This window comes from Octodon degus, unplaced genomic scaffold (genome assembly GCF_000260255.1).
Source record: "Octodon degus isolate 3935 unplaced genomic scaffold, OctDeg1.0 scaffold00093, whole genome shotgun sequence".
Lineage (NCBI taxonomy): Eukaryota > Metazoa > Chordata > Mammalia > Rodentia > Octodontidae > Octodon > Octodon degus.
This window is the reverse complement of record NW_004524669.1, coordinates 8,168,284-8,184,077: the sequence shown is the minus strand read 5'-3', so window position 1 is coordinate 8,184,077 and position 15,794 is coordinate 8,168,284. Positions and strand designations below refer to the sequence as shown.

At 59.2% G+C, this 15,794-nt stretch overlaps 2 protein-coding genes across 9 annotated transcripts; one reads left to right on the top strand and one right to left on the bottom strand.

Moving 5' to 3' along the window:
- The first annotated feature begins 32 nt into the window (after positions 1-32).
- Sigirr (single Ig and TIR domain containing) lies at positions 33-7,250 on the top strand. Of its 7 annotated transcripts, none has more exons than XM_023722837.1 (9): positions 33-96; positions 3,504-3,650; positions 4,398-4,593; positions 5,114-5,247; positions 5,330-5,470; positions 5,617-5,760; positions 6,025-6,127; positions 6,197-6,347; positions 6,434-7,045. In XM_023722837.1, the coding sequence occupies exons 2-9, from the start codon at positions 3,644-3,646 to the stop codon at positions 6,821-6,823; spliced, it is 1,266 nt and encodes a 421-aa protein (XP_023578605.1). In that variant the 5' UTR covers positions 33-96; positions 3,504-3,643; the 3' UTR covers positions 6,824-7,045. The 7 variants fall into 7 exon arrangements, with proteins under 7 accessions (XP_023578605.1, XP_023578602.1, XP_023578604.1 ...); XM_023722834.1 differs by having other exon boundaries at positions 49-96; positions 1,878-3,650; XM_023722836.1 differs by lacking the exon at positions 33-96 and adding an exon at positions 1,450-1,983.
- A 620-nt stretch (positions 7,251-7,870) lies between these two features.
- Pkp3 (plakophilin 3) lies at positions 7,871-14,720 on the bottom strand. 2 transcript variants are annotated; one of them, XM_023722871.1, is made up of 13 exons: positions 14,373-14,720; positions 12,442-12,548; positions 11,705-12,336; positions 11,491-11,614; positions 10,910-11,114; positions 10,400-10,574; positions 9,890-10,007; positions 9,643-9,813; positions 9,333-9,518; positions 8,937-9,090; positions 8,609-8,801; positions 8,439-8,526; positions 7,871-8,231 (listed from the first exon to the last, which is right to left on the bottom strand). In XM_023722871.1, exons 1-13 carry the CDS (start codon positions 14,602-14,604, stop codon positions 8,196-8,198), a joined length of 2,421 nt encoding a protein of 806 aa, XP_023578639.1. In that variant the 5' UTR covers positions 14,605-14,720; the 3' UTR covers positions 7,871-8,195. The 2 variants fall into 2 exon arrangements, with proteins under 2 accessions (XP_023578639.1, XP_023578640.1); XM_023722872.1 differs by having other exon boundaries at positions 12,442-12,521.
- Positions 14,721-15,794: the final 1,074 nt, after the last annotated feature.

Sequence of the window (15,794 nt, the reverse complement as noted above, 5' to 3'; positions counted from 1 at the left end):
GGGGCTGCGCCTGCCTTTGCGCACCTTGGCCAGGTAAGGGGCCCCGCCCTCGCGGCTGGCAGCGGGCAAGCAGCTGTCGCACTCAGACCCACCAAGGTGAGTGGAGGACTTGATCCCCAGAGCTGCAGCAAGCCTGGGTAGTGCATCGTGGACTCTTCGGCGCTGAAGCCTTCTCGGCACGACGGGTGCGGTCTCACAGGAAGTGGCGCAGCCTGGGAGGCTCCCGCTTGTCCCGGAAGCCAGAGCGCCGCCAGCCTCCACCGCGGCCCGGCGCTGTTGGGTAGCTTGGTCCTTGTGACCTTCGTGCCAGGGCTCGGAGAAGAGCGTGAGGCGGGACTCACAGGATCCCACCCCGCCCCAGGAGCCAGCCTGCTTTCTGAGGGGTCAACCAGCTAACCAGGCAGAGTGAGGGACGTAGGCTTGACTGGGGGCCAGGCTGGCCTGAGGGGGCCCGGAATCCACCCAAGGGGCAGGCAGGGCTTTAGACGTGGGGACCTTTTGTTGCCTCAGAAGCGCCAGGGGATTTGTGTTTTCAGGTGTACTTCACAGAACTGGCCTCCAGGTGCACACATCAGCAGAAGGAGAGAAGGAAAGAGGTGTCTAGTCACAACTGTGGCAGCAGGTGCTGAGAGAGGGTGGTGCACAGACTAGGTGCATAGAGCCCTGACTTGGGGCAGGCTCTGCTAGAAGCTGAGAGATGGCCAGTAAGGGGCTTCCTCTCCTGTCTGCCTGGGTGCCTCAATTTGCTGACCACCTCCCTGAGGTGTTGATGACCAGTTCTGTGCTTACCAGGGCTAACTGGCACCATCAAGTACCAGCTTTAGCCAGCACTGAGGAAACTAAGGCAGGGGTGCAGGTCTAGCTGGGTCTCGCCAGCTTTTCCTGCCCCTGAGCCCAAGATGCACCTGCATCGAAGGATCTGAGTGCCAGTCCACCAGGGTGAGGGTGGGGGATGTTGAGTAAGGCTGGGATGTGTTTGGGGAAAGGAGGCAGGAAACCTGTACTGTAGTGAGGTGCTCCTTGGTGGGCTCAGCTAGGGGCAGGGAGACTGGAGGGGAGCCCCAAATGAGGTCCTTGCCTTGCAGGAGTGTGGACAGGGCCAAAGGCTGGAGGACACCTTCACTGACTTTTTTTTTCCCTTGTCTAATTCTATGGACAATGCCAGGCACTTGTCAGTGGACCTTGAGGCCCAGATCAGCCTGGGTGGGGCATCTGTGGTGGTAACAGATGTCAACTGCTTCACACTCTGCTCAGCGGCAGTACCTGTGGCCTCCTGTGTTACCTCTTTACCTGGAAAAGGGACCTTGTTCTGCCCCCTGCCCCAGCCTATACAAGGGCTCATTTCTGTGAGGGATGTTCCTAGGCAAGAGCCCCACTGTTGACTGGGAGTTTCTGAATCCTTTTCATCCAGAAGGTCAGAGGCCAGAGATACTGAGGCTGCTCACTTTGGGGGTAACAAAACAGGACTCCACTTCTGAGCATGGCACCTTAGGGGCATAGGGAAGGCAGGTTCTGCTGTCCAGATGTCCCTGTGTGGGAGATGCTTCTGACTGCAGGTCTCTTGCTTGAGCCCCTGCACATCACAGCAAACCTCTGCCCCCAGCAACCCTCCCCACACTGCACACAGGGAGAGGAAGGTTGGGGGGCTGGGGCAGCCCCAGAGGAAGGGGCCACGTGACTCAAAGTTACAGGAAGACGCTGCTGGCGTCGTGAGAGCCACCAACTGCCCGCCCCACCAGGGAAGGGGGGTGCCTGGGTGGGGTTTAGGCTCAGGAGAGGATGTGACTGCAACGCCAGGAAGCTACGGGGAAAGCTCTGATTAGAACATATCAACAAAAGCCAGGTCTTCTCTGAGCTTGGCTATGTCTCACAAGCAGCTGAGGGTCTGTGGACACTACTTGCAGCCTATCTGAAGAGAGACCTTGCTCCCATCACATGAGTGACCTTAATGACCGACTTCCAGGAGGAAAGAGCTGGAACCAGGTGACGGTACCCTGCCTCTGGGCTGAGTAAGCATGCAGGGCCAGATCTGTCTTTGGGGCTGGGCCTGAGGGAGGCCACAGTGCTTGGGCTGCATGCTTGCCCGCACACATGTGTTTGTGTGTGTGTGTGTGTGTGTGTGTGTGTGTGTGTGTGTGCATGCGAGTGGCAGCAGGAGTGCATTGTGTGTGCTTGTGGCCAATTTTGGTAGGAGTATGGCAGTGTGTGCGGCTTGGCCTCGTCTCGTCACTTGGCACCAGGAGGCGTGTAGGGCGGGATGTGTGTACGGAGGATGTGGGTGTGCCAAGACCTGCCCAGCCCAGTGCAATGGGGGAGGGGAGAGGGACCTGCTGCTCCCCTGGGTCAGATTCTTTCACTTTGGCCTTGCCTTCCAGGAAGGTCTAAAATGGACTTTTGGGGGTTTCATGGGGATGTCAAGGGGTCACTGTAGGAGATGCCACAGGACCTACTGGGCTGGCTGTTCACCCCCTAGTCGTGTGGTGAAGGGTCAGGTGCATGAGAGATTATATCCTCTTTAGCCCCCGTGAGGAGGTTATTCTATGTCAAGGAATTTCACGGGACTACTCTCCATTCTGAAGGGCTCTAGAGGAATCTTCTTACTAGCCCCAGTGGAAATGTGTTATACCATCTCCAGAGGAAATTTTGTCCAGCCAACCATGGGGTTCCTGGCTGTGTCACCACATGCAAAAGGAATGGGGCAATGGATAAGATGCTCCTTCCTACAAAGCCTCAGAGTCTCAGGAGCAGAGATGTCTTCAGGAGCTTAGGCACAAGATTCGGCACTTGATCTCATGTCCTTGCTGCCTTGTGTCCACTCTGCAGGGAGGGAGTAGATGCTTGATAAATCCCTGTTGGGCAGACAGGTGAACCCAGGGCCCTGAACTAACAAAGTACAGTATCTTGGCACCTCTTTGCAGCCATGTCACTGCAAAGCTTTTGAGCCACAAAGTATATGTCACTGCCACTGTGGGATGAGAATGGCTCAGAAGAATCACCTGGGGTGGGAAGATACAAGAGAAAGGGTGCTCAAGAGGTCCTCTGGTGTACCCTCAGAGACCAGCTAATCCTGGGGGTGTCCATGAGGCTGATATGTCTACATGTACCTGTGTATGCTTGCTTGCACCCAGAACAAAACCCCACATCGAAGAGTAGGTTTGGGCCAGTCAGGTAGCCAGGACTTATCACATGTCAGGGACACCTGGTTCACACCTCACAACTATCAGGCCTGGCTGTACACCCCAGATACAACAGTCTACTGCAAGGACAGCGAGGAAGGAGGCCATCTGCCACCTTGTGAGATGAAGTCCCACCAGGTACATGTCCATAGCACCCCTGGGTCTCATGGTGGCCCAGTATATGCGAAGGTGGTCCTGAGCTTGAAGTCCTTCCTCTACCTCTAGCTGTGTGAGGCAGTGCCCACTGTGACTGACAGTTATTGGTTAACTCATCCTGTTCCTGTTTAACTTGCTCTTGGGGATGGCAGAATTCTCTGACCTTTCCAGGCACCCTGTCTAACCAGCCACAAGGACAAAGACAGACCTTGCCCAGCCTTTGGTGGACTCATTTTCTCTGTTAAGGAGCTCTGTGGAGCAGAGGTGGCCCCAGAATCCAACCTGAACTGAAGAGGCCCCAGCCAGAGGCCATGGCAGGTAGGTGACTCGGATGGACAGGCTTGTCTTCACTTCCACCTCTGCCCTTCAGGCTGGCTCTGTACTATGTCCTCTACTTTTACTTTGGATTCTCTGTCTGGATAGTTGCCATGGGTACAAAGGTCTCTGGTCACCCCTCCCCTGCCCTGGGCCCTGAACCCAGTGCAGGTGGTAAGGTGGGTCTTGAAACATGTGTGCACACACACTCACACAATAAATAGTAAGAAAGTTTAGGCTTGCCTGTGGGTAGCAGAAGGTCCTAGAACCCAGGCTACCAGCTATGCCATCCCTGGGGAAGGGGCTGACATACCTAGCATGTATTCTCTTAACCCAGTGGTGCCCCTGCAAAACCCCCAGCAGAGGAGACCAGGCCAAATGATGCAGTGTCAGCTCCTTGGTCCTCCTCTAGAATATGGGGGTCTGGACTCCAAGCAGCTAGATGGTCCCTGTGTACTGGGCTGGGTCAGGTCAACAATAACTCTGACCATTGTCCTGCCTGCAATTGTCCCCTTTGAGGCCAAGGAACTCACATCCAGAACAGGCAGAGCACTCACGACTGGCCATAGCTGTGCGAAGAGTGCCAGGCACTGAGCCCTGTCCCCTGGTTCTCATGTGTGGGCCTGTCATCATCACCAAGTAGCATGCCATTTTCCCACTGCTTTTTTTTTCTTGACCATGGGCCATGTGTGGATGGGGTAAGAGTCCAGTATTCTGGCATGGCTAATGTGTGGTGTCCTTTCCTTACAGGTGTCTGTGGCAGGGCCCCAGACTTCCTCTCCCCAGCTGAAGACCAGGCCCTAGGGCCTTCCCTGGGCAGTGCAGTTGCTCTGAATTGCACAGCTTGGGTGACCTCCGGGCCCCACTGTCCTCCACCTCATTTAGTCCAATGGCTAAAAGATGGGTCTCCACTGGGCAGCATAAGCCACTACCATGAGGACTTCTGGTAAGAACGGAAGGATCTAGAGGCCCCTGCCAGTGGCCTCTCCAGGCTACAGACTGATCTGTGATCACCTTACGTAGCTGGGTAGTAACTGGCCAGACCTGGAATGGCAGAGTGCCCCCGTGGTTATGGGTAACTGTGGCTATAGGTCCAGGGTCTTCATGCTCCTTGTGGACACTCATCTTGTAGACTGCCTGGGCCACGGGTCCTAGCAAGATCAGTGCCCAAATGAGACACTGTCCATCCAGCCAACTCTGGGGTAAGAGGACCCCAGGGCCTAGACCACGGATGGGGTGACTCTGGAACAGGTCCCAGCCTTCCAGATTCTGGCCATTTCTCTTAGCGTAGGGCCCAAGAACTGTGAGTCTGATCTAGTAGTGAGACCCTGAATACCCTGTAGATCCTTCTCTAAAATACAAACAAACAAAGAACTGCCCAGAAGCCTCTTTCTGTGAGCTACAGGTGTGGCTCTGGCTATGTGGAGATGCTCAGCTCCTGGTGAGGCTTGGCTTGGTTTCCTTAGGGTCCAGACCAAAGTCTCAGAGGTGCTTGTGTCCAGTGTCCTGTACATCAACGTGACTAAAGCTGAGGACTATGGGACCTTCGCTTGCTCTGTCCACAATGTCAGCTCCTCCTCTTTTATTCTGCAGAGAGCTGGTAAGGGGGTGCGTGGGGTTGGGGGATAGGGGCCTAGGCCTAGAGGCCTGAGGGCACTGATCCAGGCCAGCGTTATCCACAGGCCTGGCGGGCCACGTGGCTGCGGTGCTGGCTGCCCTCCTGGTCCTTCTAGTCTTGCTGCTCGCGGGGCTGCTCTATGTGAAGTGTCGTCTCAACGTGCTGCTTTGGTACCAAGACACACATGGAGAGGTGGAAATGAACGGTGCGCACGAGGCTGCAGGCCTTCCCTGGGCCTGGGTCTCCCGGGGCTCCAGGCTGGGAGTGCAGAGGAAGCAGTGGTGGGAGATGCTACTGTGTGTGGGGTCTGAGGTCTCAGAAGTGGCCGCTCTGACTGTCCGCTGTTCGCAGACGGAAAGCTCTACGACGCCTTCGTCTCCTACAGCGATTGCCCAGAGGACCGCAAATTCGTGAACTTCATCTTAAAGCCGCAGCTGGAGCGGCGTCGGGGTTACAAACTCTTCCTGGACGACCGGGACCTCCTACCCCGCGCTGGTAAGGCCTCGCCCGGCTGGCTCACCCCTCCCTCTCGGTGCCCCGCCCTCGACGCTGGTGGCGCCCTCAGTTCCTCTGTTCTTTTACTACCGGCCCACCCCTCTTCGGGTGCTCAGCGCCCCTACAGGTCGTAGAGCCTCGCCCACCAGCAGCCCCCCCCCCCCCCCCCCCGCCTCCGGCCCCGCCCCTGGTGGCGGCCCCGCCCCTGGCCGCGGCCCCGCCCCCGTCCGCGGAGCCTAGCTCCTCACCTCTGCGCGTCTGCAGAGCCCTCGGCCGACCTCCTGGTGAACCTGAGCCGGTGCCGGCGCCTCATAGTGGTGCTTTCGGACGCCTTCCTGGGACGGCCCTGGTGCAACCACAGCTTCCGGTGTGTCCCGTGGGTTCGGGAATGAGGGCAGGCCGTGCCTGCCGCCGTCTGACGGTCCCGCCTCCGCAGGGAGGGCTTGTGCCGGCTGCTGGAGCTGACGCGCAGACCCATTTTCATCATCTTCGAGAGTACTCGGCGCGATCCTGCGCACCCTGCGCTGCGTCTGCTGCGTCAGCACCGCCACCTGGTCACCCTGCTACTCTGGAGGCCGGGCTCCGCGGTGTGCTAGGGGTAGGGGGCAGGGGGCAGGGAACGAGGTGGGGTCGCAAGTTGGACCCCAGAGCCTGATGGCCCCTTCCGCCCCAGATGCTGTCCTCCGATTTTTGGAAAGAGCTGCAGCTTGCACTACCGCGGAAAGTGCAGTACAGGCCGGCAGAGGGGGACCCCCAGATCCACCTTCAGGATGACAACGACCCCATGCTGATTGTACGAGGCTGTGCCGCTGAGAGCCGGGCTCTGGAGCGGGAGCGGGAGCTGGACCTCGACCCGGAGGGAGACCTGGGTACGCCTGCCTGGGTACGCCCGCCTTGCCATACGGACCGGGCCACTTTGACCAAGAGCGCCCCGGCAGAGGGTGGGCATGGGGAAGTGTGGAGGACTCAGGTCTCTTGCGGCCTGTGGAGGTTTGATCACCACCTCCAGCATCGCTGGCTGCTTCACACTGCAGAGGTGCTGCAGGGGTCAATGCCTTCCTAGGAACTCACTGGATCTTTAGTATCACCATGTCTGGGAGTGAGCACACTGTGTCCCTGGTGGCGGTCAGGTTGTGGTTCTGGTGCAAGGGAGGCATGGGCAGCCCTGCCTCAGGCTTGTGTACCCTCCAGGTGTACGAGGGCCTGTCTTTCGGAAGCCACCAGCTCCACTGCATGCAAGTGGGGTCTCAATGAGAGAGGGCTGTGGCAGCGAGATGGACATCTCTGACCTTGGCTCCCGAAACTACAGTGCCCGCACAGATTTCTACTGCCTGGTGTCTGAGGAGGACGTGTAGCCCTTGCTCCAGCCCGGGAGCCAGGAGCAGGCAGGTTTCTGCCATGCAGGATGACAAACCCTGCCTGTAGCCCAGGGCCCCTCAGGGAAGGGGTGTGGGCCAAAGATGCCAGGAAATAAAGTCCTTTGGCTTCTACCTAGGTCTCACCTTCCTCTTCTGGCTAGGATACTCCCCCTCCTGTATTCATCTCAGGTTTTCCAAGGCTCTCCACCTTCTCTTTTCCCATTTGCCCCAACACCTGTTTGCTCGTCTATCTACCTATCTGCGCCCTCTCTGCTCTGAACCAGCTCAGGCATGTTCTTTGTAGTCTTCCCCAAATCTCCCTGGCTGTCCCCGGCTCCGTAGATCTGGACAGATCTTGGAGGGGGCAGTCTTCTAAGAAATCTGAGCTTGTGTGGGTGCCCCCAAGCCTCTTGAACACAAATCCTTGGGTACCTCTGGGTTTGGGACAGGGCTGACCTGCAGTCGTGGGTGTGTTTGCTGCATGAGTATTGCTCATTGGTAGCCCTGCTTTGGTCACTCTACTCAAAAGATCATGGCTCTACTGTGACTGTGTCTCAGGTAGCTCTGAGCTGTCTGTTGTTGCCCTGTCCTTTCTCCCTCTGCTGGACACTCCCTGCCTGTCCTGGGTCCTTTGACCTTAGGAGGCCTGTTTGTGAGCTCAGGGGAGTGAGTGCTCTCAGGGCCAGGTGGACTTACTTGGGGACAGGTCCTGGTTTTGGCAGCCCACTGATGGACACACACAGGGCCAGGCCTGAGTTCAGTTACCTTTATTCCCATGCCACTATCTGGAGGCATTGCCAGGCCACGGCCAGCCCCATCTCTGCTACTGGGACTGGGTCACCACCCCATGCCCCACAGCAGCCTAAGCCCTGCACACCCTTGCCCTGCTGAAGCCAAATGCCCAACTGCAAGCCCCATTCCCTCCCCATGGAAAGACTCCTCAAAGGTGCACAGAGGTGCCAGGGAGAGATTGCCCTTGGCCATCAGCCTCCTTCTCCAGGCTGGCTGGTGAGCAGCCAGAGTTGAACCTGTCCTTCGGAGGCTGGACAATACCACCTTCTCTCCAAGTTGCCTTGCTTATGGGGCGAGGAAGTCCTCTTTCCGATAGCCTTTCTGCATGGAGAGGGGCTGGAGTCAGGGTGCATGCAGGTCTGTGTCTGCTCGGCCCTGCTAGCAAGAGACACTGGGCCTCTCACAGTGGATGGCCAGGGCCCGAGGTCTCCTGCATCTCATGGGCATCCATTTCCCATACCTGAGGTGCCATTCCCCACACCCAAGTGTACCCCCTTCCCTCTGCCTGCTTGGTTGCACAGGTCATACCGCACGGAAGTCTCGGTGCAGCTTGGTGTACTGCCACAGGTTGGCCAGGAGGCTGGAGGCCGCGCGGGAGGATTTCTCACTGTCTGGGCTAAGGCAGTCATGGAGTCAGGGTCAGGGGAGAAGGCAGCCAGGTGCACCCCTTCTGGCCTCAAGGCTCAGCTGGCACTTACCTGTCTCTCTTCTTCTTGATGAAGATGAGTTTTCGGAGCCCATCAAAATACAGCAGGTCACGGGCCGCAATGGGACTGGCCACCACCAAGTTGTTGAGCACTGCGATGATGTTGACCAGCACCTCAGCCTGGGGAGACTTCTCACCCACGCTGCCAGGCAGCTTCTCAATCAGGTGGCTCACTACCTTGGTGGCTGCAGGAGGGAAGGAGATCAGCCTCTGCCTGCTTCTGCTCCAAAGGAGCTGGCGAGTCTGCCTCCATTCCCAGTCCCCACCAGAAGCCAGCTGAGAGAGTGAGGCAGAGCCTCAGGTAGGGGTGGCCAACTCACACATCTCATCCTTGTTCCTGGCGTTCCGGGAGAGGTTTCGGATTAGCCCTGTCAGCGAGCGTAGCTGGTGGTGGTCAGCGGTCCGAACTCGGTCCAACAGGGGGTTCAGTATTCTCTCCTGCTCCAGTGCCAGGCGGCTCAGCACACCTGCCCACTGCAGGGGAGTGGCATGAGGACATGTGGCCCCCATGCTGGCCCCAACCACTGACCACCCTGGATGGCCCTGACTGCTGACCCAGGCCTAGGCAGAACTGCTTTTCTACTGCCACTGCCAGCCTCCATCTGCTCTGCCTTCTCTGACCAAGTGGCCCCTCTGTCCTGTTCATTCAGACCCAGATGTGACAGGGCCTGTTCCTGGTCTTGTCCCCTGTCCCACTAGCAGCCCATGTGACTGACCCTGCGGTCCCCTGCAGTGATGTTTTGCAGGGCCCCTGCGGCTGCCTCAGTAGTGTGTCTGTTCAGCTCACAGCGCTGCAGCAGCCGGTTGTAGAGGCCCACGATCTGTGGACTCCACAGCCACTCGAGACCCTTGGGGTCCTTTGATACCTCGGCAAAGGTGAGTGCGTCAGCTGTGAGAGGCAGCTGTGTGGAAAGAGTGGAGGGTTAGAGGGGTGAGGGATGGTGGGGAGGGGACTGGAGGGACTGTGGGAACCCTGGGTGGGGGCTTCAGGGGGCTCAGCCAGCATTCCCTGCTCCATCAGCTCACCTCACGCAACCGCCGGCTCTGTGGTGTGAAGCAGCCCACCACCTCTCCCGGTGGTGCCCCGCTCAGGTCCCTGCGGCCCCGGCCCTCGAGCCGCTGCAGGGCGGATGGTGGCATCTCATCATACAGGCGGTAGGACAGGTTCCTCAGCACACACACAGCATTCTCCACACTCTACAGAGGGCCAGGGCGGAGGGTGGTTAGCGCAGGCTGCAGTCCCAGAATCCCCAAGGTGCTGGCTGCCCCTCACCTTGTCCTCACACTTGCCCACATCCAGGGCATGGTTGATATAGGTGACCAGGGCATCCACAAGCCCGTGACATTCCCGCATCTTTTGGCGAGTGGCCTGGGAGGCTGAGCTGAGGTTCCTGGGGAGAGAGGCGGAGCAGAATGCCACAGGGACCCTAGAAGTCTCTCCCAAGGACGCTGGGCCCTAAGCCACTGTCCTGGGGACAAAATCCTGGTGGGTGCAATCTGTCTCTGTCCTACTCTTAGTCCCTGCAGCAGTCTGTGAGCTGCCCCACTGTATCACTGGGCTGTGCTAGCCCCGTCCACCTTTACATCCACTACCTTTTACCTGAGAAATGAGGAATGTCAGATCAGGAGACCTGACACTCCAAGCCTGCAGCCAGGGTGATGCCCATACCTGGTGGCCTCCCTGGCCTTCCATGTTTCCCATCTAACTCCTTCTGTCAGACTCAGATGAAAGTGCTCCTCAGTGTTCTTGCCCCCACCTCTCAGCTGTCCCTGCACCTCGCACCTGAGGAAGCCAGTGGCATTGTAGAAGATCTCAGCCTCAGAGGCGTTCTGCTGGATGAGGGGGGGGCCCCCCGTGCCTGACAGGGGGCTCAGCACCAGGTCTGTGAGCTGCTCCAGTGTATCACGGGCCAGCCGGTCCTTCAAGTGGTCACTGGATGACAGGTTCCACAGGATCCCTGGAGGCAACCAGAGCTATGGTCAGGACCCGCCCTCTGACCCCTTGGCTCTTTTGGGGATGGTGCAGGGGAGGCTCTCTACTTCCTACCCCTCTGAGGAAGCCCTCTGTGTGACTGTTCTGGGACTAATGCTTAGGGGCAGGAGCTGGGGTATTGCCTTGGTATGGTGAGGTCCTGGGTCGGATCCTGAGAGAGGGAGAGAAAGAGGGAGAGAGAGAGGGAAAAAGAGACAGGGAGAGAGGACAAGAACCACGAGAACAGGGTTTTGGAGACCAAGGAGCAGGAGAGACACAGGGAGGGGCAGGAGGGGGCTTGGGGAGGACAGGTCAGGATACCTGTGACATTCTTGCGCAGTTCATCATCCTGCTCCCGCAGTGTCCGTAGCAGCTCAAAGATGCCATTCTCCTCCACCAGGGCCAGCTTGTTGTCAGCGTTGTCATAGATGAGGTTTCGCATGGCACCTGTGGCATGACGCTGTACCTCCTGATTGGCATGGTTGAAGAGCTTCACCAGCCTCGGCACTGCCTGAAGGCTGCGGGCCTGTGGCACAGGAATGGGGATTATGTGGGTGCCTTCAGACCTTCAGTCGCTGTGTGTGTGAGCAGGTGCGGATGTATACAGGTGTGGAAGGTGATGCAGATGCATGTGGACTCATGTGGATGCATGCAGGTGGTGCAGGCGTGTACAGGTGACGTGGCCTACGGTGCATATAGGTGTTTGCAGCTGTCTACAAATGGCACATTTGTGCCCCTCCTTTGCAGAGAGGCTCTGGGCAGGGTGTATCTTTCAGTTAGCTTCGAGAGTAGGCGGGGCCAGAGGTCGAGGGGCAGAAGGACCAATGGGGGTGATCATCAGGGACATGCACAGCCAGTAGACAGCCACTGAAGGGCCAGGGGTGGGTAGTAGGAGCAAATACCTGCTTCTTGGCTCCTGCATCACTGTAGCATCGGTGCTGGATGTAGGCTGCACCTAACACCTGCAGGTTGGGGTCTGAGGCCATGAGGTACTTGACTGCTGAGGGCAGGTCGATGTCATCAAAGCTGTAGAGGCAGGGGTAGGGTCAAGTTGACCCTGGGCTTGGGCCAAATGCTGTGGCAAAATCCCCTCCTCCCTGGGCCTGGCCAGCTTACCCACTGCTGAGCCTCTGTAGAGTGCGATGGCCGGCATAGCTGTCCAGCCCACGCACATCGGGCAAGTGGCCTGAGTCAGCCAGGCTGAGGCTGAGGCTTCGCACAGATGGGGCCCTGGCCATGGGCTCCAGGCTTGTTCCTGGCACTGCCCCAGTCCCTCCACGGCTTCGGTGGCTGCTCTGGAATCGCTGAAGGGTCCGCATGGCAGGGGCACGGATGGTGCGGCTAGGGGGGCCCTCAGCAGCCTCTGGCCAGTCCAGCCCTCCAGCCCGGCTTGAGCTAGAGCTGGCCTGGCGCTCATAGGCAAAAGCCCTGTAAGTGGAGGCGCCTGCAGGCTCCAGCTGCTCAGACACCACGCTGTAGCCATCTTCCAGGCCCCCGGCACCCAGCCTCAGTGAACGCAGGGACAGTGTGTCATAGTCAGCCCGGCTTCCAGCCCCGCCACGCTCATGGAAGGACACAGGCCGGGTGGGCATGCCTGGGGTAGGCTGGAGGCTCCCATACCCAGCCACCCTGAAGGCACTGCCCCCATTGTGGGCAGAGCTCAGCCTCCGGCTGCAGCTCAGGTCCACAGCAGAGCGGGAGGACCAGGAGGCTGGGCTGTAGCCTGGCTTGGTGACTGCCTGGAAGCTCTGTGGGAGGAAGAGGAGGGATGGTGAAGGCTACTTGTGGTGTGTCTCCTTTCACTTGCCCTGAATGATGGTGTTCCCTCTGCCCCAACTTGGGCTTTCACTCACCGCGACCTTGTCCCCATTTGGGCCCTGCGAGCGGGAACTGAAGCTGGCCTGAAGGGTGTGGCATTGGTGCTGGGATGAGCCTGTGGACAGGAGCAATGGCAGCTGACCTGGCCAGATGGCAAAGCACTGGCCTCAAGCTTCCCTCTGCTAGACCCTTATGTCCACATCCTGCCTGGTCCCTATTCTGCCACAGCATTGGCCCTAGTGGTCCCTCTCCCACAACACCCCCAGCTGTGCATCCACAGTCTGAAGGCATCAGACCACTCACCCCATTACCACCAGAAGAATGAACCAGTGTCTTCTGCATCAGCTCTCCACTCCCTGGGCATAATGCCTACCCTCTCTAGGAAGCTAGTCCAGCCTGTCCAGCCACAGAGAGCTCCCCCGGGTCTTCCTGTGCCCGGGATCCATCCAGGTTGCATAACCAGAAGGTGAAGCCATCCTAGACCAGTCCTCCCTGATGGACAGTGGTCACTCTCACCCGATGGAGCCCTGGGGCAGTGACTGTACCAGCCCTATCCTGCTGCATGGGAACCCAGGCAGTGACATCTGTCCCACCCCATGATGAGTAGACAGGGTGGTGGGTGGGTGTGGAGGGAGAGTGGCTAAACCCTTGGAGGGACAGGTAATGGATGGGCAGCTGGAGCAGTGGTCAGAGGAGGACAAGGTGGGTACAAGTGGGTACAGGGTAGGTGGCCAGGGTTGCAGCCAACTGCAAACAGATGACCCCAAAAGGCCAGGGTGGCAGTGTGGATGGAAGGCCCAGGGCGAGACACTGGGTCCCTGATTTGGGAAGGCCTCTAGAGGAGTTGGGTGGGATGTAGGGTGGGGTTAGGCTGAATGGTCTGGAGGGTATCCCCATCCCATGCTCCCTAGATCCACTCTTGTTAATGATGCTTCTGGGTAGGAGCCATTATCCCTTGGACGCTGTGACACCCCACCTGGGGGCACCCCTTAACCTTGCCTGGGGACCTTATACCCACCCCCAAATTATAAGCCTCCCCCTAATTGGCAGTGTGGCCAGGTGGTAATTAGCCCCTTCTTGGGCCCTCCCCATCTTATGACCCCTGGGCACTGACCTGGCCCAGCAAGGCTGATGAGGCCCAGGGGGACAGGTCCAACCCCAGCACATCTGGGTCCCACTGGTTGACCCTTTTTCCTCCTTTGCCAGTGGCTGGAACCCACCCATCATGCGGCCCTATATGCATGGATCTATATTCCTGTCTCCCTTAGTCCTTGTAGCTATAGCCCGGTGCTAAGGGAGATGACACATGGAAAACAAGGGCCTGAGCTTGCCGAGTCAGTGGGACTTGGGACTCTTATATGCATACACACAGACTGTATGTGTGTGTGTGCACACCTCCTCCCCTACCCACCGCCCCACACCTGCATTCTCTTGGAGATCTGGGTCACTCCTGCCAGCTGGCCCCTGAAATTCCTCAGGGACCCCTGGTCTAGACAGCCCTGGCTATGGCCCAGGCCCACCCCCATTCTCTTGGGGTGGGGACTCTGGTGGCTCTGGCTCTAAGAGGCATGTGGGCCTCTGTCCCCTGGCCCAGGAGTGTGCCTATTCCAGGTCTGCCAATGGAGGGGCCAGGCCCACCATGTGCCTAACTTCTCACATGGCCTGAGGGGTGGCACTGCCCTCTGAGCTGACCTACAGCTTGGCCGCAGAGGGCCCAGAGGTGGAGCAGTTTCAGGAAGCTGAATCTGGCTAGGGTGGTCCTTGGAGGTCTGGAGTCCCTGCTGGGAGCTGGGACACCCCACCCTGGGCTGCTCCCTACACCCGCTAGGGCGGGGCGGTGACTCAGAGCAGGCCCTGGTGAGTCAGGGGCTGAACCCCAGAGCCTGTTGTGGCCTCTGCCCTCACACTGCCACACCCGCCCAGCGTCTCCCCTCCTGCCCATTGCCCACCTTGCTGTACAGCTTACCTCTGGTGGCCTCCGTGGTACTCCCAGGCTCGGCAGCCCCGTTGTGCCGTGGCTGCTGGCCCAGCTGAAGGAGGCGGGCTCGGACCTGCTCCTGGACTCGGGCTGCCCGTAGCCGCTCCGCCTCTGGGCCTTCGGCACCTCTGCGGTCGAGCTGCAGGTCGGAGGGCAGTGCCAAGGAGCACACGCCGGCCTCAGGCTGTAGGGCCGAAAGCAGAAAGTTACTGTCTTGCATGGTGGCCAGCTGGCCTTCGTGGTCTTGGCCCTCTAGCCTTGTCCCCAGAGTCCCCTCCCTGGTGGCTGGCGCCCCAGAGCCGGGCCTGGAGACAGACGCAAGCTCACCCAGCCTGAGCTCCCAGTAGGCGGGGACACCTGGCCAGGTGGGTGGGAGGGGCCCTGCCGCCTGCTTAAGGTGGAATTTGGGCGGAAGAACAGGCCCCAGGCTCTCACTGCCTGGTGATCACCCATCCCAGATCTGGCCACAGCTTGGGCCTTGCTTGCTTTTAGCCCATGAGGCCCTACTGGGTCCCAGGCTGCCAGCAACCTGGGTGTAAAGGACACAGGAGCCTACCAGACGTTCAAGGCCTGCCATCCAGCCTGCAGGAAAGGGGTTTTCCAGTCTGAGAGGTTGAAACTCCGGGGCTCAAAGGCCTCAACAGGGTTGACACCCAGAGCTACTGTGAGGGGCCCGCTGGTGAGGACTAGGACTGAGCCTAAGTGCTAGTGTTGAAGGGGTACTCATGGAGGGTCTTGCCCTTGTTCTCAGGTTCAGTGAGACCCCCAGACCTGTGGACCCCAAGCTCAGCCAACCCCTCACCCTCCCACCCCAACCCCTGCAGACAGGCTCCCTGGACCCTTCTCTGCCCATTGCCTTCAGGCCTGGGGTGGGCGGCTGTTCCCAGCACATGAGTCAGGCACAGGCCAACTCAGGCAGGTGGGGCTGCCCCAGGGGGTTGACTCAGAGGGGCCAGGACTCTGTCTGTGCCTGCCAGGCTGGGGGGCAGGAGCTGGGGGTCTTGGGACAGCTGGAAGGGTCAGCTGGGGTGGGGGTGGTATACCCTGAGGTGCTCTAGGTCAGGCCCAGCACCCAAGCCAGGCACCTGGAAGATGGGGTGGAGTTGGGGGCGGCTGGGGAAAGGCCCTAGGAAGGCTGGTGACTCCGCTACCTTCGCTTCTAGTGCTGCCCCAGTGCTGCCCCAGGTCTCTGCCCATCCCTGTGGCAAGCTCTAATACTCGTCCCCTCTGGCTTTTACCTTGGTGGGGGGCAGTGGCAGGGGTGAGTGTGTGGTGGGAGTGTGGGCTCTGGCAGAGCATCGTATGGGAAGGTACAAGACCCTGAAAGTGCAGCCAGGGTCTGCCGGGTCTGGGTGGGATGGGTGGAGCACCTACCCTGCTGGTGGTCCAGCCCCTGCCAGTTCCCTGGCT